General features: G+C 49.6%; 1 protein-coding gene across 6 annotated transcripts in view; it reads right to left on the bottom strand.

Annotated features, from left to right (window-relative positions):
- klhdc8a (kelch domain containing 8A) overlaps nt 1-24,666 on the bottom strand; it is a 44,266-nt gene extending 19,600 nt beyond the window's left edge. For 2 of the 6 annotated variants that reach the window (XM_078420920.1, XM_078420918.1), the window contains exons 1-5: nt 24,292-24,663; nt 13,027-13,507; nt 8,318-8,482; nt 6,792-7,007; nt 3,610-3,711 (exon numbers count right to left, since the gene is read on the bottom strand). In XM_078420920.1, coding sequence (XP_078277046.1) covers nt 3,610-3,711; nt 6,792-7,007; nt 8,318-8,482; nt 13,027-13,402 — 859 coding nt within the window. In that variant the 5' untranslated portion in view covers nt 13,403-13,507; nt 24,292-24,663. Of the gene's footprint in view, nt 1-3,609; nt 3,712-6,791; nt 7,008-8,317; nt 8,483-13,026; nt 13,508-24,291 lie in introns of all 6 variants that reach the window. The other 4 variants (XM_078420919.1, XM_078420922.1, XM_078420924.1 and 1 more) reach the window with 4 other exon arrangements.
- Nucleotides 24,667-27,303: the final 2,637 nt, after the last annotated feature.

The raw sequence follows: 27,303 nt of genomic DNA, 5'->3' as shown, positions 1-27,303 counted from the left end.
GTGATACCTTCGATTTGTACCAGCATCTGCAGTTATTTCCCTACACCAACTAGTGAGCCACTATCTGCCTTACTGGAGACCCTTGGATCACCTTTGGTCAGGCATTACTGGACTTTATCAAGCATTAAACGTTATTCACGTTATTCCCTTTATCATGTATCTGTAAACTGTGGATGACTCGATTGTAATCCTGTATGGTATTTCCACTGACTGGATAACACGCAACAAAAGCTTTTCACTGTACCTCGGCAAAGGTGCCAATAAACGGAACTGAAACTCGGAATGGCCAACTTTAGGGTGCAACTATTATAAAAGGTCTTCATATAAAGAACAACTGAGATAAGTTACCATGGCAACCAGCCATCTTGCCTCCCCCTTCTCTGTTGCTCATGTTTCAGCTGCACGACGTACTAGCCTGCTCACGAAGACCTCCGCTTTGTGTTGGTGAGTGGGAGAATTAATGCTTGTGGGTTAGCATGGACACTATGGGCTGAAGGGCCTGTTTCTGTGCCCGATCTCCCCTACGACTCTCCCAGATTCTGCCGCTCACCCACACAGTTTAGTTTAGTTTAGTTTAGTTTAGTGGTCCAGGGCGGAAACAGATCCTTTGGCCCACCAAGTCCGCGCCAACCAGCGATCCCCGCACACTAGCACCATCCTACACGCCAGATCATAAGATCATGTGATAGGAGAAGAATTAGGCCATTCGGCCCATCAAGTCGACTCCGCCATTCAGTTCAATCAACCAGGAACAATTTTAAATTTTCGACCCAAGCCAATTAACCTACAAACCTGCACGTCTTTGGAGTGTGGGAGGAAACCGGAGCACCCGGAGAAAACCCACGCGGTCATGGGGAAAACGTGCAAACTCCGTACAGTCAGCACCCGTAGTCAGGGTCGAACACGGGTCTCTGACGCTGTGAGGCAGCAACTCTACCGCTGCGCCACCGTGACGTGGAGGGAAATGGACAGAAGATGTTTCAGTTCATGACCCGTTGTCCAGCTCCCCGCTATCCCATCAGACTGAAGAAGGGTCCCAAACACGACATGGACTACTTTTAGAAGGTCATGTTAAATGAAAGTCAAATATCATGTGGGCAGTTCACCCTTTAATGCAGAGAAGAGGAGGAGAGATTTAGTCGGCAGATGGATGATGTGGATTCCCTGGGTCAATTCCCTGGGTAAGATCTCGCCCAAGTCACTCTGATGTATCAGTGACTAGATTCCAATGACTTGATTTCTTTCTCATGGCCTTTAGCAGCCCCTGCTGGTAACAACCCGCAATTGCAAGTGCATTAAGTTCTGAGTTGACCATTTATTTTCAATTATGCACAGTGGCGCAGCGGGTAGATCTGCTGCCTCCCAGCATCGATCCTGACCTCAACTGCTGCCCTTGTGGAGTTTGCACGTTCTCCCCGTGACCGCGTGGGTTCCCCCTCAGAGTGCTTCGGTTTCCTCCGGCAACCCCAAGATGTGCAGGTTAGTCGTTTACTTGGCCCTCTGCAGATTGTCCGAAGAAGGGTCCCGACCCGAAACCTCACCTGTCCCTGTTCTCCACGGATGCTGTCTGACCCGCTGAGTTACTCCAGCACTTTGTGTCTTTTCTCTGTAGATTGCCTCTCGTGATCGGGGGGGGGAGGGGTGCACGCAAACGTGGGATAACGTAGAACTAGTGTGAACGGGTGACCGATGGTCGGCGTGGACTCGATGGGCCGAAGGGCCAGTTTCCATGCTGTAGCTTTCAATCGGTTTAAGGCAGGAGCAAGTATCTTGCTATACCTGGATCTTCTAAGACAGCCTTCCCATTTGGGACAGTGTGTTTAGAAGGATGAGAGGAGATCTTATCGAAACGTATAAGATTATTAAGGGGTTGGACACGTTAGAGGCAGGAAACATGTTCCCAATGTTGGGGGAGTCCAGAACCAGGGGCCACAGTTTAAGAATAAGGGGTGGGCCATTTAGAACTGAGATGAGGAAAAACTTTTTCAGTCAGAGAGTTGTGAATCTGTGGAATTCTCTGCCTCAGAAGGCAGTGGAGGCCAATTCTCTGAATGCATTCAAGAGAGAGCTGGAGAGAGCTCTTAAGGATAGCGGAGTCAGGGGAGAAGGCAGGAACGGGGTACTGATTGAGAATGATCAGCCATGATCACATTGAATGGCGGTGCTGGCTCGAAGGGCCGAATGGCCTCCTCCTGCACCTATTGTCTATTGTTTAGGTGGCTGCAGCCTGTACTCTCTGGAGACACATCGAAATGATCGTGGAGCTAACAAATCTTTTCAATCGTAGGTACAAAGAACTGCAGATGCTGGTTTACACCGAAGATAGACACAAAGTGCTGGAGTAACTCAGCGGGTCAGCCAGCATCTCTGGAGAAAGAAAGACCAAAGAGCGACGTTTCGGGTCGGGAGCATTCTCGGCGGGACGGGTAACCGGGAGATTTAGATTTTTAGGTTTTGAGGTACAGCGCGGAAACAGGCCCTTCGGCCCACCGGGTCCACGCCGCCCAGCGATCCCCGCACATTAACCCTATCCTACACACACTAGGGACAATTTTTACATTTTGCCAGCCAATTGACATACAAACCTGTACGTCTTTGGAGTGTGGGAGGAAACCGAAGATCTCGGAGAAAACCCACGCAGGTCACGGGGAGAACGTACAAACTCCGTACAGACGGCGCCCGTAGTCAGGATCGAACCTGTGTGTCCGGCGCTGCATTCGCTGTAAGGCAGCAACTCTACCGCTGCGCCACCGTGCCGCAGGGAGCTGGAGACGCCGGACGAGAGGAGCGAGGGCCGGTGGGAGGGTGAACCGGTGTAATACCTCCAGCGCCCTCAAGGGGCGGCTGCAGGACGCAAAGATGGCCGGGCGAGGAGAGGAGAGGAGAGGAGAGGGACGTTGGTTCATGGGAACTGCTCTAGTACGTCGAGCGCGCGGGCCGACCAGACGTTCGACTTTGGAAAGGCGCCAAAAATTACACCGTCTGTATGTGTGGCGTATATGCAAAAAGAATGTCACCGTGCAGTTTCATATGTGGTAAATAAAACACTCATTGAAACACACAGAATAGTGAAAGGCCGGGATAGAGTGGATGTCGAGAGGATATTTCCACTAGTGGGAGAGTCTAGGACTAGAGGTCATAGCCTCAGAATTAAAGGACGTTCTTTTAGGAAGAAGATGAGGAGAAATTTATTTAGTCAGAGGGTGGAGAATCTGTGAAATTCTTTGCCACAGAAGGCTGTGGAGGCCAGGTCAGTGGATATATTTAAGGCAGAGATAGATAGATTCTTGATTCGTACGGATGTCAGAGGTTATGGGGAGAAGGCAGGAGCATGGGGTTAGGAGGGAGAGAGAGATCAGCCATGATTGAAGACTTGATGGGCAGAATGGCCTAATTCTATTTCTATTCCTTATGACCTTAGTTAATGTAGAGAAACTAAGAGACAAGGCCTCCTTATACCATGCAGCCCCATGCAGTGTCTCAGAACCAGGTCCATGTGGAGATGAGGGAAGATATTTAGAATGCGCTGCTAACTATAAATGCCACTTAATGCAGTAGGGTTTTAAAAGCTGTTAGATTATTTAAGAGAAATATTAGTGTCCGACTTACCGAGCCCCCCAGCCACAACAACCCTTCCCTGGAGATACGCGGCCACAAAGTCTGCCCTCTTGGTCTTCATGTTCAAGCGACGCGTTGTCTTTGTCCAGCCACCTGTGCAGTACAGGGGGACGAGGAGAGAACACAAAGAGAACATAAGCAAGAAGAGAGAGAGAGAGAGGGAGATGAAGGGGGAGAGGGACGGGGAAAGAGGGGGTGATGGGGAGAGGGAAGAGAGGGGGAAAAGGAGAAGGAGGGGGGGAGAGATGGGGGAGGGGGAGATGGGAAGAGGGAGGGAGAGGAGAAGGGGAGGGAGAGAGAGAGGGGGATGGGGAGAGAGGGGGAGGGGGAGATGGGGAGAGAGGGGGAGGGGTAGGGGAGAGAGGGGGAGGGGTAGGGGAGAGGGAGGGGAGGGGGAAAGGGGAGACAGGGAGAGAGGGGGCAGGGGGAGATGGGGGAGGGGGAGAGAGGAGGGGGAGGGGAGGGGAGAGGGAGGGGGAGCGGGATGGGGAGGGGGAGGGAGAAGGGGACGGGAAGAGGAAGAGGGAGGGGGAGGATGAAGGAAAGAGGGAGAGAAAGAGGGAGAGAGAGAGAGAGAGAGAGAGAGAGAGAGAGAGAGAGAGAGAGAGAGAGAGAGAGAGAGAGAGAGAGAGAGAGAGAGAGAGAGAGAGAGAGAGAGAGAGAGAGAGAGAGAGAGAGAGAAAATAGGCGTTCAGGTACAGTTTGGAGAGAGAGAGAGAGGGCGAGAGAGACAGAGAGAGTTGACTGGTTCTTGATTCCCATACCCTGGGTAAAAGACTCTGTGTATTCACCCCGTCTATTCCCCTCATGATTTTATACATCTCTCTAAAATAATTCCTCTATCTACTGTGCTCGCCTACCCCAGCCTTTGGGGCAGCACGGTGGCACAGCGGTAGAGTTGCTGCCTCACAGCGCCAGAGACCCAGAGTTTGTACGTTCTCCCCGTGACCGAGTGGGTTTTCTCCGGGTGCTCCGGTTTCCTCCCACACACTGAAGACGTACAGGTTTGTCGGTTAATTGGTCGAGGTGTAAATTTGGGTTGTAGGCTAATTGGCTTCGGTAAACTGTCCCTAGTGTGTGTGTAGGATAGCGTTTAGAGTACGGGGATCGCTGGTCGGCGCGGACTTGACGGGCCGAATGGCCTGTTGCCGCGCTGTATCTCTAAACTGAACTACCCGGGTCCCGGTAACATCCTCGTAAATCTTCTCCGCATTCTTTACGTCTCATTAGAATTTGTCCTCCTGATTATGCATGGCTGGTTGATGTGCACAAGGGTACAGTAGGTCAAAGAATCACTCTGTGCCCAAGGCCATGTGAAGTCATCTGATGGGACAGACTGCGAGAGATATGTACCTCCCCTCTCAGTCCGATGAAGGGTCTCGCAACCGAAACGTCACCTATTCCTTTTCTCCAGAGATGCTGCCTGAGCCGCTGAGTTACTCCGGCATTTTGTGTCTATCTTTAGACAATAGACAACAGGTACAGGAGGAGGCCATTCGGCCCTTCGAGCCAGCACCGCCATTCAATGTGATCATGGCTGATCATTGTCAATCAGTGCCCCGTTCCTGCCTTCTCCCCATACCCCCTGACTCCGCTATCCTTAAGAGCTCTATCTAGCTCTCTCTTAAATGCATTCAGAGAATTGGCCTCCACTGCCTTCTGAGGCAGAGAATTCCACAGATTCACAACTCTCTGACTGAAAAAGTTTTTCCTCATCTCAGTTCTAAATGGCCTACCCCTTATTCATAAACTGTGGCCCCTGGTTCTGGACTCCTCCAACATTGGGAACATGTTTCCTGCCTCTAACGTGTCCAACCCCTTAATAATCTTATACGTTTCGATAAGATCTCCTCTCATCCTTCTAAATTCCAGTGTATACAAGCCTAGTCGCTCCTGTCTTTCAACATACGACAGTCCCGCCATCTTTGGTGTAAACCAGCATCTGCAGTTCCTTCCTGCACATGATACTCCCCCTAGTGGTGGCACCCAAACCCATGGGCTCGGCACGGTGGCGCAACGGTAGAGTTGCTGCCTTACAGCGCTTGCAGTGCCAGAGACCAGGGTTCGATCCCGACTACGGCCGCCGTGTGTACGGAGTTTGTACGTTCACCCCATAACCTACGTGGGTTTTCTCCGAGATCTTCGGTTTCCTGCCACACTCCAAAGACGCCACAGGTTTGTAGGTTGATTGGGATAAGGTGTGAATTGTCCCCAGTGTGTGTAGGCTTGTGTTAATGTGCGGGGATCGCTGGTCGGAGCAGACACGATGCCGAGGTTCTGACTTGAGCTTCACTTTCTTACTAATGATACAAAAAGAGGTCGGGGTGTTTTTTTTTTTTTAAGGTTTTGGATATTTTTAAAGCGGAGATTGATAGGTTCTCGATTAGTGAGGGTGTCAAAGTTTATGGGGAGAAGGTCGGACATTGGGATTGAGATGGAAAAGTAGATCAGTGATGATTTAGAAGACTGAGGGGCGTATTATAGAAACATATAAAATTCTTAAGGGGTTGGAGAGGCTAGATGCGGGAAGATTGTTCCCGATGTTGGGGGAGTCCAGAACCAGGGGTCACAGCTTAAGGATAAGGGGGAAGTCTTTTAGGACCGAGATGAGAAAACATTTCTTCACACAGAGAGTGGTGAGTCTGTGGAATTCTCTGCCACAGAAGGTAGTTGAGGCCAGTTCATTGGCTATATTTAAGAGGGAGTGAGATGTGGCCCTTTTTGCTAAAGGGATCAGGGGGTATGGAGAGAAGGCAGGTACAGGATACTGAGCTGGACGATCAGCCATGATCATATTGAATGGCGGTGCAGGCTCGAAGGGCCGAATGGCCTACTCCTGCACCTATTTTCTATGTTTCTATGTTTCTATGATATTGAATGGTAGAGTAGACTCATAGAATGGGACACTGTGGAAACAGGCCCTTCGGCCCAACTTGCCCACACCGGCCAACATGTCCCAGCTACGCTAGTCCCACCTGCCTGCGTTTGGTCCATCTCCCTCCAAATCTGTCTTATCCATGTACCTGTCTTACTCTTTCCTAAATGTTGGGATAGTCCCTGCTTCGATTAGCTCCTCTGGCAGCTTGTTCATACACCCACCACCCTCTGTGTGAACAAGACTCGATGGGCCGAATGGCCTCATTCTGCTCTTGACGTCCCATGGCCTTACCTACCCTGCTCAATGTCAAACACCTCCACGTTCTTCACAAACTTGGGTTTCTTGTAGCCTCGTGCTTGCTGGAGACCTCCCAGGCTGAGGAAGCTCCTCTCAGTCATCACGTAGCTGGAGAAGGACCTCCGGCAAGGAACGCTGGGAAACCGGCTCCACACCCTGGCCTCCGTGTCGAAGACTTCAAAGGCCGTGACGGGGCTCTTCGCTTGTCTCCCACCTACCCAGAAAAAAACAGTGTTACACCACGTCCTCTCTTTAGTCAAACTTGGGTTAGGTCGCCTTCTGAGTATCGAGTGCAGTGCAGTTAGAAACATACAAACATAGAAAATAGGTGCAGGAGTAGGCCATTCGGCCCTTCGAGCCTGCACCGCCATTCAATATGATCATGGCTGATCATCCAGCTCAGTAGCCTGTACCTGCCTTCTCTCCATGACACCCAGGTCACGTTGGTGAACAAGGTGAACCAGTTAGTTCAGTTTAGTTTAGAGATACAGCGCAGAAACAGGCCCACCGAGTCCACGCCGACCAGCGATAGGGTCATACAGTGTGGAAACAGCAGCTTCGGCCCAACTTGGGCTGCACTGTTCTGGGTTCCACAAGCACGGTTAGTGATTCATGTCCACTGCCTCCAGATCAGAAGTCACAACAAGATAACCATCCACAAAGCTACCAGCTAACGTCTACCTTTCCAGCTACTTGCCAGGATATAGAGTCATAGAGTGATACAGTGTGGAAACAGGCCCTTCGGCCAAACTCGCCCACACCGGCCAACATGTCCCAGCTACACCAGTCCCACTTGCCAGCGTTTGCTCCATATCCCTCCAAACCTGTCCTATCTTAGCTGTTTCTTAATCTTTGGGATAGTCCCAGCCTCAACTGCCTCCTCTGGCAGCTTGTTCCATACACCCACCACCCTCGGAAAAGTTACCCCTCGGATTCCTATTAAATCTCCCCCCCCCCCCCCCTCACCTTAAACCTATGTCCTCAGGTTCTTGATTCACCTACTCTGGGCAAGAGACTCTGTGCATCTTTTTTTTTTAAATAGTGTACCCGCACACTAACCTATACACACTAGGGACAATTTTACAATTTTACAATTTTACCAAGCCAATTAGCCTACAAACCTGTACGTCTTTGGAGTGTGGGAGGAGACCGGAGATCCCGGAGAAAACCCTGGCAGGTCACGGGGGGCAACGTACAAACTCCGTACAGACAGCACCCATAGTTAGGATTGAACCCGGGACTCTGGCGCAGAGAGACAGCAACTCTACCGCTGCGCCACCGCGCCACTCTGTACTTCAACGGCAATAGGTGAAGTGCGGCCTAGGCTTTGTGAAAGGCGGTCTGGAATGGCGGACTACACTTGATGGGCCAAATGGCCTAATTCTACTCCTATCACTTATGATCTTAACCCGAAACGTCACCTATTCCTTCTCTCCAGAGATGCTGCCTGGCCTGCTGAGTTACTCCAGCATTTTGGTGTCTGACATCAATCAAAGCTTTCGTTCCCAACGCGCAGAGACTTACCTAAGACGTGGATCTTGCCAGCGTGGAGGAAGGTACTGGCCGCGTACCTTGGCGTTGGCATGGCGTGGAGGGCGTGCCAGGCGTCGCGCCTGACGTCGTACTGCTGGAGGTGACCTCGTGGGAACGTGTCTGACCCCATCCCGCCCACCGCGTACACCTGGCAGTCTGCAAACACACACGTCGAGAGGTTCACTGCAGCTTTCAACTCATGCCTAGGCATCATGGTTTCTCTTTAGACTTTGGAGATGCAGCGTGGAAACAGGCCCACTGAGTGCTCGCCGACCAGCGATCACCAGAGACGAGGAGGAATTTCATTAGTCAGAGGGCGGTGAATCTGTGGAATTCATTGCCACAGACGGCTGTGGAGGCCAAGTCAATGGATATATTTAAGGCGCAGACTGACAAATTCTTGATTAGTGCGGGTGTCAGGGGTTATGGGGAGAAGGCTGGAGAATGTGTTGATGGGTTGAGAGGGAAAGGTAGATCAGCCATGTTTGAATGGCAGAGCGGACCTGATGGGCCGAATGGTGCAACTCTACTCCGAGAACTTGTGAACTTGTGAACTTCCACAACGGCATTGGGATCAATGACGAAATAAAAAAGATTTATTGGACAGGGCCTGAAGAATAAATATTGGCGAAGACATTGGGAAGAGTTTCCATGGTCTTCTTCAGATCTTCTTCTTCAGCATCATCGAGGACCAATCTCACCCCGGTCACCCCCTCGTCTCCCTTCTCCCCTCTCCCATCAGGCAAGAGGTGTGGAAGTGGGTAAGAGCACACCTTCAGATTCATGGGTTCTTATGGCTGAGATTACATCTGATTGATGGACAGCGTAACCCATCTCTGATTCACCTCTATCCCATTGCAGACATTGGACTTTCTCTATCGAATTGGTGCGCTACAATGCTGACAACTATATTCTCCCTCTTTGCTCTGGCTACTGTACTTCAGTTTGAGTTGGTTGTATTGGTGTATGGTATTATCTGATCCATTTAGTTAGCATGCAAAACATAGTTTCAAACTTTACTTTGGTGCAGATGACAGAGGGCGGCACGGTGGCGCAGCGGTAGAGTTGCTGCCTTAAAGCCGAATGCAGCGCCGGAGACTCAGGTTCGATCCTGACTACGGGCGCCGTCTGTACGGAGTTTGTACGTTCTCCCCGTGACCTGCGTGGGTTTTCTCCGAGATCTTCGGTTTCTTCCCACACTCCAAAGACGTACAGGTTTGTAGGTTAATTGATTGGGTAATATGTAAAAATTGTCCCTAGTGTGTGTAGGATAGTGTTAATGTGCGGGGATCGCTGGGCGGTGCGGACTCGGTGGGCCGAAGGGCCTGTTTCCGAGCTGTATCTCTAAATCTAAAAAAATCTTTAAAAATAATGAACCTGAACCCTCAGTGCTGCATGAGGGTGATGGGCTAGATTGTACATTTGTCTCTAGTATCTGGCAGGAGCCCACGATATTCCCAGGCCATCACGCAAACCAACCTCCCTTCCATTGACTCCATCTACGCTTCACGCTGCCTCGGCAAGGCCAGCAGCATCTTCAAGGACCAGTCTCACCCCGGTCACCCCCTCTTCTCCCTTCTCCCCTCCCCCATCAGGCAAAAGGTGTGGAAGTGGGTAAAAGCACACCTCCAGATTCAGCTACAGTTTCTTCCCAGCTGTTATCGGGCAACCGAGCTCTCCTCTCACCGACTAGAGAGCAGTGCTGACCTCCCGTCTACCTCAGTAGAGAACTTCGAACTATCTTTGACCGGACTTCTCTGGACTTTATGTTACACTAAACATTATACCCCGTATTTGTACACGATGAACGGCTTGATTGTAACCACCTATAGTATTCACACTGACTGGCCAGCACGCCACAAAAAGCATTTCACCATACCTTGTGAGTGATATGTGTCAATAATAAACGAAATATTTTGTTTCAAACTGAGTAATGGTTACAGGGAAATTATATAACTGTTGCAGGACAGTGATTCAAACAGCACCAGAGACTCGGGTTCGATCCTGACTACAGGTGCTGTCTGTGTGGAGTTTGTGCGATCGTGTGGGGTTTCTCCGGGTGCTCCGCTTTCCCCCCCACACTCCAAAGACGTACAGGTTTGTTAATCAGCTTTGATAAAATTGTCCCTAGTGTGTGTAGGATAATGCTGGAGCACAAGGTGAAATCGCTGGTCAGCGTGGGCTCGATGGGCCGAAGGTCCTGTTTCCACACTGTCTCTCTAAAGTCTAAAGCTGGGACTGATGAGGTAGGCCAAATGCATCCTCCTATGTGTGTGTGTGTGTGTGTGCGTGCCTATGTGTGTGCATGCGTGTCTATGTGTGTGTGTGTGCATGCATGTCTGTGTGTGTGTGTGTGCATGTCTGTGTGTGCACATGTCTATGTGTGTGTGTGCATGCATGTGTGTGTGTGGGTGTCTATGTGTGTGTGTGCGTGCATGTCTGTGTGTGTGTTTGTGTGTGTGTGCATGTCTGTGTATGTGCATGTCTATGTGTGTGTGTGTGTGTGTGTGTGCATGCATGTGTGTGTGTGTGAGTGTATGCGTGTCTATGTGCGTGCGTGCATGTCTGTGTGTGTGCGTGTCTATGTGTGTGTGTGTGCGTGCATGTCTGTCTGTTTGTGTGTGTGTGCGTGCATGTGTGTGCGTGGGTATGTGCGTGTATGTGTGTGTGTGTGCGTGCACGTCTGTGTGTGTGCGTGTGTGCGCATCTATGTGTGTATGTGTGTGTGTGCATGTTTGTGTGTGTGTGTGCGTGCATGTCTGTGTGTGCGCGTCTATGTGTGTCTGTGTGTGTCTGTGTCTGTGTGTGCTTGCATGTTTGTGTGTGTGTGTGCGCCTGTGTGTGTGCGCGTCTATGTGTGTGTGCGCGTCTATGTGTGTGTGTGTGTGCGTGTGTGTGCGTGCGTGTGTGTGCACGCGTATATGTGTGTGTGTGTGTGTGTGTGTGTGTGTGTGTGTGTGTGTGTGTGCGTGCGTGCGGTCATGTCTATGTGTGTACGTGCGTGCACACATGTTATTTCTGTAGGGAAGCAGCAATGTTCCACTGAATTTAGTCAGAAAATCGATGTGGTTGTTGATGGGCTGGGTGGGGCGGTGGTAATGGTTCCTGTTTGTCTTTTTCTCTTAACAGCTGCAAGAAGCACTACTTTCCAAGGAAAGAGGAGTAACGGTTTTATGTGAATGAGAAGACAGCTGGTAAAGTTCTGAAGAAGCATTATTTATCCGTGTCCTCCAGGGATGCTGCCTGCCCCGCTGAGTTTCTCCAGCACTTTCTCAGCTTGTAATGTTCGCTCTAAATCCAAGATGGTGCCCAACCCATGTGCTGGCTCGAAGGGCCAAATGGCCTCCTCCTGCACCTATTTTCTATGTTTAACTCTGTGTGTGCTGGTCACAGAAGTGGATCACGCAGTACAATCGCTCCACCCTTTTAAACCTCTACTCCAACAGCAGCATTTCCTACTTTATTTACGTGATACCCTTTATCCTGTATCTATACACTGTAGATGGCTCGACTGTAATCATGTACAGTCTTTCCACTGACCGGTTAGCACGCAACAAAAGCTTTTCGCTGTACCTCGGTGCACGTGACAGTAAACTGAACTCAAAACGCCGAACATTGGCTCCTTATGATAGACAAACCTCATTCAATCTTCTTCAGTGACCCAAGAATCACGTGGCACAGGAAGAGTCTATCCAGTCTATTGCGCTCTTTCGAAGGAGCTATCAATTGGCCCACGTTCCTCCCACACAGTTTTCCTTTTTAATATTTCCTCCAACTTCCCTCTGTCAAGTTACCACAAAATCTAATTCCACTGCCCTTTCAGGTCAGAAAATCCTGATCGTCATTTCTCCTAGAAAGGGGTAGAGGGGAGGCACGGTGGCACAACGGTGGAGTTGCTGCCTTACAGCGCCAGAGACCCGGGTTCGATCCTGACTTCGGTTGCTGTCTGTGTCTTCTCCCCGCGAATTGCGTGGGTTTTCTTCGGGTGCTCCGGTTTCCTCCCAAACTCCAAAGAGGTAGAGGTTTGTAGGTTAATTGGCTTGGTAAAATTGTCTGTGCAAAAGGGCTAGAATATGGGGCGATTGCTGGTGGATGACAATAGACAATAGGTGCAGGAGTAGGCCATTCGGCCCTTCGATGGTGACTCGGTGGGCCGAAGGGCCTGTTTCCGCTTTCTACCTCTAGACTAAACTAGTATGAAGGAAATCAACCCCACTCCGCTTGCAATCCATGTACCATTGTTCCTTAATCCAAGACCTCTGGTTGACAAGACACCCATCAGTTGAACGTTCTCCATCCGCACCCTATCGAACTTTGAACGTCTTCAAATAATCTCCTTTAACCTTATCCATCCTCAATCCTATCTCGTCTACATATTCCCGAGATTTAGTTTAGTTTAGAGATGCGGCACTGAAACAGGCCCTTCGGCCCATCGAGTCCGTGCCAACCAGCGATCCCCGCACACTATCGCTATCCTACACACACTAGGGACAATTTTTAATTTATACCAAGCCAATTAACCTACAAACCTGTACGACTTTGGAGTGTGGGAGGAAACCGAAGATCCCGAGAAACCCAATTCAGGACACGGGGAGAACGTGCAAACTCCGTACAGACAGCACCCACAGTCAGGGTCTCTGGCGCTGTAAGGCAGTAGGTCTACCGCGAGATCGAGATTTATCGTCAGTGCCAGTAATTACCTTTGACGATCACGGAAATACCCATGGCAGCTTCCAAAAGGGGTTTCTTCCTCTCCCATTTGCCTTCCTCCACGTTGTACATCTCCACGGTAGAGAGGGGGTTCTGGTGGTCCCCCATGCCCCCCATCACCAGTACCCGCTTGCCAAGGGCCGCCACGGCGGCGCCCGCCCTTGCGGTGGGCATGGGTGGCAGGGTGGTCCACTGGTTGGCCTCTGGGGTGTAGGCCTCGCAGATGCTCATGGGCGAGCCCCTGTCGTCACAGCCCCCGATGAGGTAGAGCCGCCCCCCGCTCTCCACCGGGGCACAGTAGACGCGGCCGATGGCCAGGGGTGCCAGCGACTGCCAGTGGAAGGACTTGGTGCTGGGCACAGACATGGTGTTTCATGTCCCCTCCCTCAGTCGTGGCACGGCTGGCCCGGTGCAGAGCCTGGTTTCAAGCTGCAGCGATCTCTGCCAGTTCCAGCACAAAGAATATTGAGGCTGCAAAGGAAAAATGAAGATGTGGTGACCGACAACTAACAGACTTTTACGGGGGCCAATTAACTGACAAACCTGCGCGTCTTTGGAGTGTGGAAGGAAACCGGAGCACCCGGAGGAAACCCACGCGGTCACAGAGAGAAAGTATAAGCTCCGTACAGACAGCACCCGTAGTCAGGATCGAACCCGGGTCTCTGGCGCTGTAAGGCAGCAACTCTACCGCCGCGTCTATCAAGGGGAACTCCGCTATTGAAGACGCTGTAAGGCAGCGTAAGGCAGTAGGTCTACCTACTGGTACACGTGACAATAAACTGACCTTGAAACCTTGTCTGGACGGAGTTTGTACGTTCTCCACGTGACCTGCGTGGGTTTTCTCCGGGATCTTCGGTTTCCTGCCACATGCCAAAGACGTACCGACCAGTTTGTAGGTTAATTGGCTTTGGTATAAATGGCAGTCGCTGCTTGATCACATTTGAATTAATCGGCGATTCTTTCGTAGTTTCATTGTTTACTGGAAAGTGATATTGCTCTGGAAGCATCAGTTTTACCATTTTAAAATTTCTGCTCCTTACGACACGCCACTCACTGTGGCATAGCGGTAGAGTTGCTGCCTCGCAGCGCCGGAGACCTGGGTTCGATCCCGACTACGGGCGCTGTCTGTACGGAGTTTGTACATTTTCCCCGTGACCTGCGTGGGTTTTCTCCGAGATCTTCGGTTTCCTCCCACACTCCAAATACGTACAGGTTTGTTGGTTCATTGGCCTCGGTATAAATGTAAGTGTGTGTGGGGATCGCTGGTCAGTGCAGACTCGGTGGGCCGAAGGGCCTGTTTCCGTGCCGTATCTCTAACCTAAACGACCTGTACTTTAAGTGTGAGGCCTCTTCTATTTGGTAAGCTGGTAAACTAGACCGAAGGAGAGATTTGAAATGCAGGGGAAGGGAAGTTGAATGGATTGCGTCAGTTCTGGTTTCCATGAAATGAGAGTATTTATTCCGCAAAATGCTGGAGTAACTCAGCAGGTCAGGCAGCATCTCAGGAGAGAAGGAATGGGTGACGTTTCGGGTCTAGACCTGAAACGTCATCCATTCCTTCTCTCCTGAGATGCTGCCTGACCTGCTGAGTTGCTCCAGCATTTTGTGAAATAAATACCTTTGATTTGCACCAGCATCTGCAGTTATTTTCTTCGATTAAATGAGAAGTCCTTGTGCTGGGTGAGGAACCATCTTTCAAGCAGTCGGGCTTTTCTCTAGAAAGGGGAAGGACACGAGGTGACTGGAACAAATATAAGATCCTCATTTAGATGGATTCAACCAGATCCAGACTTGAACCGTAAGTGATAGGGCTCTGGAGAGTGTTGAAGAACATGGAGATCTAGACTTGGGGTGGCGCAGCGGTAGAGACCTGGGTTCGAGCCTGGCTACAGGTGCTCGGATTTCACTGCACCTTAACTGGTACATGTGACAATAAACTGACCTTGAAACCTTGTCTGTACGGAGTTTGTACGTTCTCCCCGTGACCTGCGTGGGCTTTCTCCGAGATCTTTGGTTTCCTGTCACGCTCCAAAGACGTACCGACCGGTTTGTAGGTTAATTGGCTTTGGTATAAATGGAAATTGTCTCTGGTGTGTGTAGACTGTGTTGATATGCGGGGATCGCTGGTCGGTGTGGCCTCGGTGGGCCGAAGGGCCTGTTTCAGCGCTGTATCTCTAAACTAAACTAAACCTAGGACAACAGGTATATTATTCCCTGAAAGTGGAAGCGCAGGGGGACAGGGTGGTGAAGCTGACTGGATCACACAAAAAACAAAAAGCTTCTCACTGTACCTCGGTACATGTGACAGTAATAGACTAAACTAAAACATAACTAAACTGAACAGCTCCCACAAACTGCAAACCACAAGATTCTGAAGAAGGGTCCCAAACTGCAGCATTGTCTTTCCATTTCTCTACTCTGACTCACAGAGTTCCTCCTTTATTGCTCAAGATTCCATCTTCTGTAGTCTCTCACTTCTTCAAACAACCACAGAGCTTGCACAAGTAGTGTCTGATCGATGTGACCCTGCCCCTCTATAAATAACATAATGGATCTTTCACATCCTCACTGAGAGGGATGAAGTGGTTTCACTTTAATATCTGGCTCAACAATAATTATTTTTCCACTGCCTGGTCTGTCCGGCCTTAGTGCTCAGCTGTGTGGCATCAGCTGTTGGAGCCTTCCATGTGCTTACCCCAACGTGGTAATCTTACTATTAGTTTCAGTTTAGTTGAGAAATCCAGTGCGGAAACAGGCCCTTCGGCCCACCGAGTCCGCACTGATCAACGGTCACCCATTCACACCAGTTCCGTCCGGGTCCGACACAATTTACAGAGGGCCAATTAACCTCCAAAGCTGCACGTCTTTTTGGGATGCGGGAGGAAACCAGAGCACCCGGAGGAAACCCACGTGGTCACAGGGAGAACCTACAAGCTCCGTGCAGACAGCGCCCGTAGTCAGGATCGAACTCGGGTCTCGGGCGCTGCAAGGCAGCAACTCTACCGTTGCGCCACTCGGATCGACGAACACATGATGTCCCAAAGTTACCTCCGCTACAAGTAAATGGGAGATATCTTTCCAATGTTCCTCATGCACGCTCACGAGTGAATCTCTGTTCCATCTTGTTCCAAAGTTCCATCTTGTCAATGCACTTTTGCATCAACTATGGTGCTCAGTCCAAGTTGGGACCACAGGAAGAGAATGAGTCAGATATCCAGATTTGTAGGAAGGACACAAAATGCTGGTGTAAATCAGCGGGTCAGGCAGCATCTCTGGAGAACATGGACAGATGATGTTTCAAGTCGGGACCCTCCTTCGGTCTGAATCAGTCTGAAGAAGGCTCTCGACCTGAAAGGTCACTTATCCATGTTCTCCAAGGATGCCGCCTGCCCCAGCATTACTCCAGCATTTTGTGTCTTTCCTTGGTAAACCAGCATCTGCAGTTCCTTCTTTCTACATGCAGGCTTGTGTAAAACCTACCTTTCTGTAAAATGTCTCTTGTGAAATGTCTCTGTAAAATGCTCCTTGTGCCTAGGGAGTGGATGAGACGGTGGGATAACGTTAATGTGCGATCAATGGTCGGTGTGGACTCGCTGGGCCAAAGGACGTGTTACCAAGCTGTATAGTTTTTCAATCAATCAATCAGTTGAGTATAGGAGTAAAGAGGTCCTTCTGCAGTTGTACAGGGCCCTAGTGAGACCGCACCTGGAGTACTGTGTGCAGTTTTGGTCTCCAAATTTGAGGAAGGATATTCTTGCCATTGAGGTCGTGCAGCGTAGGTTTACTAGGTTGATTCCCGGAATGGCGGGACTGTCATATGTTGAAAGACTGGAGCGACTAGGCTTGTATACACTGGAATTTAGAAGGATGAGAGGGGATCTTATCGAAACACATAAGATTATTAAGGGGTTGGACACGTTAGAGGCAGGAAACATGTTCCCAATGTTGGGGGAGTCCAGAACCAGGGGCCACAGTTTAAGAATAAGGGGTAGGCCATTTAGAACGGAGATGAGGAAAAACTTTTTCAGTCAGAGAGTTGTAAATCTGTGGAATTCTCTGCCTCAGAAGGCAGTGGAGGTCAATTCTCTGAATGCATTCAAGAGAGAGCTGGATAGAGCTCTTAAGGATAGCGGAGTCAGGGGGTATGGGGAGAAGGCAGGAACGGGGTACTGGTTGAGAATGATCAGCCATGATCACATTGAATGGCGGTGCTGGCTCGAAGGGCCGAATGGCCTACTCCTTCACCTATTGTCTATTGTCTAATTTGGATTAGAAAGATGCACAGTAATCGTAAAGGACTGAACAACGCTGAATGTTACCGTAACAACCACAGACCCAACCACGACAGCACCACTGCCAAATTGCAATAACGTAAAGTAAGATGATGGTTGTGACAGATCGGATCTTGCTGGGCTGTCTTTTACTACCTTCACACTAGGCGCAATTTACAGAGGGCCAGTTCATCTACAAACCCAACCTACAAATCTGGATGTCTGACTCGTTCTCTTTCTATGGTCCCAACTTGGATTGACCACCATTGTTGACACAAAAGTGCATTGACAAGATGAACCCTGGGAGAAACCCAGCCGGTCACAAAGGTGAACGTGCAAACTCCACGCGGAAAGGCACCTCTCTCTCTCTCGCTGAAAGGCAGAACAGGCGCCGGCACGGTGGCGTAGCGGTAGAGTTGCTGCCTTACAGCGCCAGAGACCCAGGTTCAATCCTGATTACGGGCGCTGCCTGTACGGAAATTGTACGTTCCCTGCGTGGGTTTTCACCGGGTGCTCCACTTTCCTCCCACACTCCAAAGACGTGTGGGTTTGTAGGTTAATTGGCTTGGTATAAGTTATAAAATGTCCCTGGTGTGTATAGGATAGTGTTACTATGCGGGGATCGCTGGTCGGCGCAGACTCGGTGGGCTGAAAGGCCTATTTCCGCGCTGTATCTCTAAACTAAACAGAAGGTTTAGTGCCAAACAGTGCCAAATGACTTAACTATTATGTCTTCATAGAGAGACGACCATTATATATTTCATTGTCCAAGCATGGGATGGGACCACGTAGCAGTCAAAAGCTTCGGTTGAAATCACCCAGACCCTACAATGCTTAGCCTGCAGGAGGCCGCAATGCACTAACAGAGGCAGCGTGAAGTCATTCTCAGTTATTTCCAGCTACCAAGAGGAGTCCTAGCAACAGCCGATGTCATGCTGTGAGCTTCCGTAACCAGGCAACAGCATCAGCTTAGATAACCTGCACATCCCCACAGAATAATCCTGTCACACGTACAACTCATCTGCATGGGGCCACACTCTTGCATTATCGTGATTTAATAAAATCCAGGAGAGGTTTGCAATCTGTGTCTTGGCTGAAGAGCTGACTTTCTGGAGAGCTCGGTTTTGAGAGTTGGACTCAGCTAATTGTCCATCTCGTCATGCAGAAGTCCGGCCCAACTCTGTTGGATTCTACGTCACTAGCTTGGCGGACTGCTTGCTAAATGGATCATTGCCCCTGGCACCATGAGATGGTGAAGCCAGGATCACACTCTGAACCCGGCATCATCACCAATGAGAAAGTGGGATAACATGAATGTGCGGGTCAATGGTCGTTGTGGACTCGGTGGGCCGAGGGGGCTGTTTCTACGCAACATATTTCAATCAGTCAATCAATTTAGTTTAGTTTAGAGACACAGCACAGAAACAGGCCCTTCGACCCACCGAGTCTGCAGCGACCAGCGATCCCCGCACACGGGGCAGTCTAAGGGCTTTCATATGAAGAAAGACTGGATAGACTCGGCTTGTACTCGCTGGAATTTAGAAGATTGAGGGGGGATCTTATAGAAACTTACAAAATTCTTAAGGGGTTGGACAGGCTAGATGCAGGAAGATTGTTCCCGATGTTGGGGAAGTCCAGAACAAGGGGTCACAGTTTAAGGATAAGGGGGAAGTCTTTTAGGACCGAGATGAGAACTTTTTTTTCACACAGAGAGTGGTGAATCTGTGGAATTCTCTGTGGAATGTGGAAGGTAGTTGAGACCAGTTCATTCGCTATATTTAAGAGGGAGTTAGATGTGGCCCTTGTGGCTAAAAGGATCAGGGGGTATGGTGTGAAGGCAGGTACGGTATACTGAGGGATGATCAGCCATGGTCATATTAAATGGCGGTGCAGGCTCGAAGGGCCGAAGGGCCGAATGGCCTACTCCTGCACCTATTTTCTATGTTTCTATGTTTCTACAGTGCGCAGCGGTAGAGTTGCTGCCTTACAGCGAATACTGCGCCGGAGACCCGGGTTCGATCCCGACTACGGGCGCTGTCTGTACGGAGTTTGTACGCTCTCCCCGTGACCTGTGTGGGTTTTCTCTGAGATCTTCGGTTTCCTCCCGCACTGCGAAGACGTGCCGGTTTGTAGGTTAATTGTCTTGGTATAAATGTAAAAATTGTCCCTAGTGGGGTAATTGTCCCTTGTGGTTAATGTGTCGGCACGGACCGTGTGCGCCGACCAGCGATCCCCGCGCTATATCTCTAAACTAACACTATCCCACACACAATGGAGACAAGTTACATTTATACCAAGCCAATTGACATACAAATTTGTACGTCTTTGGAGTTTGGGAGGAAACTGAAGATCTCCGAGAAAACCCACGCAGGTTACGGGGTAAACGTACAAACTCTGTACAACTGTAGCAAGCACCCGTAGTCAGGATCAATACAGAGTCCCTGGCACAGAACGGCAGCAACTCTACTGCTACGCCACCGTGCCTCCCCTAATTTGGATTAGGAAGATGTACGGTCATTGTAAAGGATTGTACAACGCTGAATGTTTACTGCAATAACCAACCATGACAGCACCACTGCCAAATTAGAGTGACGTAAAGAAAGAGGGTGGTTTTGAGAGATTGGGGCGGTCTTTCACTCCCTACACACCAGGGGCAATTTACAGAGTCCGACTTCGGGAACCCCAAGCTGCAGGAGCTTCGATCGCCCCGACGGAATGAGAAACTAGAGATATATAGAGAAAATAGATATAGAACAAACTATATGTAAAAAGTAAGATGATCAAGGGAAGGTGGAGCCCACAATGGTCAATTGTTGGCTGTGGGCTAGCTGTTAATGACAATGCTTGCCAAAATGATAGTGGTAGCATGTGGGATCTCAAATCTCCTGCAGGTGCCTAAGAGATTCTAACTCAGTTTTAAATACAGTACAGAATTTTAAAAAAACCAATGACACCATTAAATAATTGAACAAAAAGGCAGGTGGTTCATAGAATTATCATACGAAAGGAACAGAGACACACAGAGTTGGCATGAACTCGGTGGGCCGAAGGGCCTATTTCCACGCCGTATCGCTAAAGTTGAAAGACTGTTGCCTCTTGACCTAATTTCAGGAATGCACATGGAATTGATTTGGTGGATAATGATTGCATAAATGCAGTACCTCGAACTCTGCTGCAGGATTATTCTTCTGCAAGTATTTATGCTATCGGAGTTATAATTGCCAGTTATATCTGACCAAGTTTGTGCAGGTATTTTTGTTGAAACCTCAGTGACTGTGAAGCCAGTTAAAGCCAATTGGGATAAAACATTAATCATTCTGCTGCTGCTGCTGCAGGTTGTGAGAAATTACAATGAGAATCAGTGCGTGGTGCAGCAACTGGCCAAAACGCTATGAATATATTTTAGTTGTGGTTTAGTTTAGAGATACTGCTTGGAAACAGGCCCTTTGGCCCACCGAGTCCGCGCCGACCAGCGATCCCCGTACACTAACACTATCCTACACACAAACAAGGGACTATTCACATTTGTATCAAGCCAATTAGCCCACAAACTTGTACGTCTTTGGGGTGCGGGAGGAAACCAGAGCTCCTGGAGAAAACCCACGCAGGTCACGGGGAGAACGTACAAACTCCGTACAGACGGCGCCCGGAGCCAGGATGGAACCCGGGTCTCTGGCGCTGTGAGGCAGCAACTCTACCGCTGTGCCTTAAATGAAATATTTAGATTTAGAAACCGTGAAATCTTCTTAGAATGGTTTAAGTTTAGAGACACAAGGAGACTGCAGTTGGTTTGAAGAAGGGTCCCGACCTGAAACATCGCCTACCCATTCCCTGCACAGATGCTGCCTGACACACTGAGTTAATCCAGCACCTTGAGTTTTGCTCAGTGATATAAAGTTACAGACTTTGGAGATGAGGGTGCAAAGGGCTCTCTTGTGGCCAGGCACCATATCCAGCAAGACACTACCCAATGTGATGACCTCTGTCTCCTTGTGGATCAAAACTAGGGTCTCTTGGGTTTTATGGTTTCAATGGTTCAATAGTGCTATATTTGTCACATCTGCAACTGGCACAGTGACATTCATTTTGCATACATCACACATACAGGCACTGCCATTTCTGGCGCCATCATTCTAGCAGGCAATCTGTTTTGGTGATACCAGTTGTGTGATAAATATTGGTCTAGATTTGGGAAATAACCCCCAAAGGGGGGTTTGCAGGGCGTGCAAACTAGGTTCACTAGGTTAATTCCCGGAATGGCGGGACTGTCGTATGTTGAAAGACTGGAGCGACTGGGCTTGTATACACTGGAATTTAGAAGGATGAGAGGAGATCTTATCGAAACGTATATGATTATTAAGGGGTTGGACAAGTTAGAGGCAGGAAACATGTTCCCAATGTTGGGGGAGTCCAGAACAAGGGGCCACAGTTTAAGAATAAGGGGTAGGCCATTTAGAACGGAGATGAGGACAAACTTTTTCAGTCAGAGGGTTGTGAATCTGTGGAATTCTCTGCCTCAGAAGGCAGCGGAGGCCAATTCTCTGAATGCATTCAAGAGAGAGCTAGATAGAGCTCTTATGGATAGCGGAGTCAGGGGGTGTGGGGAGAAGGCAGGAACGGGGTACTGATTGAGAATGATCAGCCATGATCACATTGAATGGCGGTGCTGGCTCGAAGGGCCGAATGGCCTCCTCCTGCACCTAATGTCTATTGTCTATTGAAGGCGCTGGAGGCATTACCCTGGTCCACCCTCCCACCGGCCCCTGCTCCTCGCGTCCCACTTCTCTCCAGCTCCCTCCCGGTTACACCGACAGGCGAGCCTTCGACAAGCTGACATCCTCACTAAATGAACTCGGCAAGCTGTTGAGGAAGCTGACCAAGTTAAGTGTAAACCATTCTAAGAAGATTTCACGGTTTCTAAATCAAGGATAGACACTCAGTCCCTTGGCGGCTGTGGTCAGAACACAGGGGCAGTCAGACCACACAGTCGGACTAACCGGTGGACTATGGCTAAAGTGAAGAGTGGTCAGGAACAGGGCACTGTCTCAGATGGAATGTGTGTCATGTGGAGTCCAGACCAGAACATTTAACCTCTCCCTCAAGTCAAGTCAAGTCAAGTTTATTTGTCACGTACACATACACGATGTGCAGTGAAATGAAAGTGGCAATGCCTGCGGATTGTGCACAAAAAAAGAATTACAGTTTGCAAAAAAAAAAGAGAATACCTCTCCCCAGCTCCGCACTCCCTCCCCCACCCCTCCCCACCCCCCCATCCTTCCCCCACCCCCCAGCTTCCCCCACTTCTTCCCTCCCCCACCCAGTATCCCCTCCATAACCCAACCCCTCCCTCCCCCACCCTTCAAGTACCCCAAGTCCCCTCTAATGAACCACCTTCCACTGCTCCCCTCCCCCCAAATTCCCCCTCCCCTCTCCACCTCCCTCCCCTCCAATGCTCCTCGATCCCCACCCCTCCTGTCTCCCACGCTCCCCTCCCCAGCCCACCGCCCAAGCCCCCACTCCAGTCCCCCTCCCCACCCGTCTCCCAACACTTTCTCTCCACCCCCAATTCCTCCTCATCAATCCCCCACTCCCGTCCCTTACCCCTCCCCCTCCCCAGTCCCTACCCCCTCTCCTCCCTCCTACACCCTCCCCAGTCCCTACCCCCTCTCCTCCCTCCTACACCCTCCCCAGTCCCTACTCCCTCTCCTCCCTCCTACACCCTCCCCAGTCCCTACCCCCTCTCCTCCCTCCTACACCCCTCCTCAGTCCCTACCCCCTCTCCTCCCTCCTACACCCCTCCCCAGTCCCTACCCCCTCTCCTCCCTCCTTACACCCCTTTCCTCCCCAGTCCCCATCCCTCTCCTTCCCTGCCCCACCCCCTCCCCCCAATTCCCCCTCCCCAGTCCACTAACCCCCTTCCCAATCCCTCACCCTCTCCCCAGCCCCTCCTCGCCCATTCCCCTCAGTGGCCAGCACTTGGGGCTAAGGGAATCAAGGGGACATGGGGGGTGGGGGGGGGGGAGGGAGCAGGAACGGGGTACTGATTGTGAATGATCAGCCTTGATCATATTGAATGTCGGTCCTGGCTCGAAGGGCCGAATGGCCTCCTCCTGCAGCTACATTTCTCTGTTTTTAACAGCGCCCGTGGGCAGTCTGGGCAGCGGGCAGGGCAACTCTGCCAGAGGATTCAGCTCCCTTGCGAATGCTGCCTGTGGGTGGGGTGGTCGCGCTGAGCTTTGCATTGTCCACCGGCCCATTTGCCCACCCCCTCCAACCCTCCCTCCCCGTCACCCCCCAAATAGAAACATTCAGGGAGCCAGATACCCCTCCAAATGACTCGAAGCATCAATTCCATCTCCCAAAACGAGAGAAAGCGGGTAACTCTACCGCTCGGATCAAACCTTTTTGCACAAAATAAACCCCACTCTTTTACATGCATTAAACCGCACAGCAATAAATGCATGAAATTGCATTAAAAAACAGATTGGGTGGGCAATATATTGCATTTAAAAAGAGCACATTGCATTGGGTTAAAAGATTGGGGAGCAAGATTTTGCATTTAGAAAGAGCACATTGGGTTAAAAGATTGGGTCGAGCAAGATATTGCATTTAGAAAGAGCACGTTGGGTTAAAAGATTGGGTGGGCAATATATTGCATTTAAAAAGAGCACATTGCATTGGGTTAAAGGATTGCAAGGGATTGGGTTAAAGGATTGGTTTAAGGGAGCAAGATTTTGCATTTAAAAGAACAGATTGGGTTAAAAGATTGGGTCGAGCAATATATTGCATTTAGAAAGAGCGCATTGGTTTAAAAGATTGGGTTAGCAAGATATTGCATTTAAAAGAGCAGATTGGGTTAAATGGATGAGCAATATATTGCATATATAAGATTAGATTGTGTGAAAAGAAGAATTGATTTCAGCGGTAGTGTTTCTAAATATATATATGTGTGTGTGTGAATATATATTTAAGCGTCCACGCTACCTGCAAGGTCCGGTCACCAGGTTGTAGGGGAAGACCCTGTGAAGGTTCCATCAAGCCGGGAGCCGCTCCTCCGTCGTCCTAAAGGACCTGGCTCCAGCTGGGGAGGGTGGCAGTTTCTACTCTGCTCATCATCCGAAACCAAACCTCATTCACACACACGGGGGGGAGGAAGGGTTGGACGCAGCGCCAGGTGACAACAACCTCGGGCGGAATCGTATTGGTAAAGAAATAGGGTTGTTTTTGTTGTTGTTGTTGTTGTTGCGTTTCTCAAGCTGCAGGAACTTTTGAAGTGTTGGCATTCTGGGCGTCTGAGAAAGGTAGCTTCATCGTGACCTTGCAAACCAGACACAGATATCAAAAGAGAGTGGGTGTCTGTGTAGGAAGGGAGCTGCAGATTCTGGTTTAAACCGTGGACACAAATTGTCCGAGTAACTCAGCGGGACAGGCGACATCTCTGGAGAGTAGGACTCAAGAACGACCCTTCTTCAGACTCAAGAACGACCCTTCTTCAGACTCAAGAACGACCCTTCTTCAGACTCAAGAACGACCCTTCTTCAGACTCAAGAACGACCCTTCTTCAGACTCAAGAATGTTTTATTTGTCTCATGTCCCTGATGGAACAATAAAACTCTTACTTGCAGCAGCACAACAGAATATGTAAACACGATTTATTCACAAAATGCTGGAGTAACTCAGCAGGTCAGGCAGCATCTCGGGAGAGAAGGAATGGACTTCTCTCCCGAGATGTCTCCTGAGATGCTGCCTGACCTGCTGAGTTACTCCAGCATTTTGTGAATAAATCGATTTGTACCAGCATCTGCAGTTATTTTCTTATAGAATATGTAAACACAGTACATCATCTGTTTCAACCGCGTTGTTGGAGGGGTGAATATTTTCTTTCCAAAATTAAACTTTACTCAAAATTTTAAAAGTATATACTTTAGTGTCACGCGTACTTGTACAGAGAAATTCTTTGTTTTGCATACCGCACAGGTATGCAAGTATCGCCACGTAAAAGGCGCCGAGTCTACAAAGTTACAAATGTATTCAATACACTCCCCAATATAGACCTACTCTTTTTCTCCAGAGATGCCCCTCTGACCCGCTGAGTTACTCCAGCATTTTGAGTCTATCTTCGGTATAAACCGGCAGCTCCAGTTCATTCCTACACATGTCAACCCAACATTGAAATTCTCCAGTTTTATGTAACAACAAACTCCTCCTTCCCCTTCTCTCCCCCCTCCTCCTCCTCCCCCTTCCCCCCCTCCCCCCTCCTCCCCTTCCCCTCCTCCTCCACTTCCCCCCCTCCCCCCTCCTTTCCTTCACCCACTCCATTCCCTTTATCCCACTTGGACATTCCTCTAGCTTCACATTTCACAACGCTTGCCCCCTTTTGTCTCATACCTTCTGCCTTCTCAACTGTCCTTTGTCGAACCATCTGCCTATCAACCACCCCCTCACCTGTGTCAACCAATGACCCATCAGGATTTATCCTCTCCTTCTCTTTCAACTTTCTTACCCCCACCCAATAAGCTGTCTGAAAAAGGGTCCCGACACGAAGCATCACCCATCCATGTTCTCCAGAGATGCTGCATAACCCAGTGATCTACTCCAACACTTAGCTTCCTTTCCTCGTAAACGAGTATCTGCAGTTCCTCGTTTCTACTTTAGACTTTAGGGATACAGCGTGGAAACAGGCCCTTCGGCCCACCAAGTTTACGCCGACTGGCGATCTCCCCGTACACTCGCACTATCCTACACGCTAAGGGACAATTTACAATTTTGCCGAAGCCAATTAACCTACAAACCTGTAAGTCTTTGGTATGTGGGAGCAAAATTGAAGCTCCCGGAGAAAGCCCACACGGTCACAGGGAGAACGTACAAATTCTGCCCAGATAGCACCCGTAGTCATGATCAAACCCTGTAAGGCAGCAACTCTACCGCTGCACCACTTCAAGTGTGTTTTCAGATCCATGACTGGAGAGTGGGCGAGTGGTGTCCTTGGGCACCAAGGGCATTATCCAGGACCATTGGGTGCAGCAGAGGGCATCTTGAATAAGAATGATAACGTCTTGCTTTGATATTTGCTTGTATTTTTTTTTTTGGATTGACATTTCCTTAGAAATAGTGTATGAAGTCCTTTGAACTTGTAATGAACTTACTTCGGGGAGCAGTTGCAACATGATGCCCCAAATCCTGTATTCCGTATCTTGATCAACGAAGGCAAGTCCTCTTCATCGCCCTGTCTACTTGTAGATACGGGTCAATCACTGCCATTTTGAAGATGGACACAAAGTGCTGGAGTAACTCAGCAGGTCAGGCAGCATCTCAGGAGAGAAGGAATGGGTGACGTTTCGGCGAGACCCGAAACGTCACCCATTCCTTCTCTCCTGAGATGCTGCCTGACCTGCTGACCAATTCAAAGTTCCTCTATCTCACATAATCTTTAACTTTAATGTTCAACTGTTCCTTCATTGGGTAAATATCCTTGAGGTGGTACAGTGATGCAGACCCTGGTTCGATCCTGACAATGAGTGCGGTCTGCACGGAGTTTGTACGCTCTTCCGGTGACCTTGTGGGTTTCCCCTGGGTGCCCTGGTTTCCTCCCACACTCCAAAGACACCCAGATTTGTGGGTTAATTGGCTTCGGTAAAGATTGTAAATTGCCCCTAGTGTGCAGGATAGTGCTATTGTATAGGGTGATCACTGCTCGGCATGGACTCGGTGGGCCGAAGAGCCTGTTTTCACGCTGTATCTCAAAAGTGTAAAGACTCTTGGCCCTTGTCTTCATTTCAAGAATTCTGCATGGAATTAATTTGATTTTGATGGATAATGATTCCATAACTGCCGCACCTCAAACTCTGGTTCAGGATTTTTCTTTTGCAAGTATTTCTCAAACAAGCTATTGAAGTTATAATTGCCAGTTATATCTGACCCAGTTTATACAGATGCGTTTGTTGGAACTTCAGTGACTGTGAAGTCAGTTAAAGTCAATTGGGATAAAACATTAAT

This window comes from Rhinoraja longicauda, chromosome 24 (assembly GCF_053455715.1).
Source record: "Rhinoraja longicauda isolate Sanriku21f chromosome 24, sRhiLon1.1, whole genome shotgun sequence".
NCBI classification, from domain to species: domain Eukaryota; kingdom Metazoa; phylum Chordata; class Chondrichthyes; order Rajiformes; family Arhynchobatidae; genus Rhinoraja; species Rhinoraja longicauda.
This window is presented reverse-complemented; position numbering and strand designations above follow the sequence as displayed.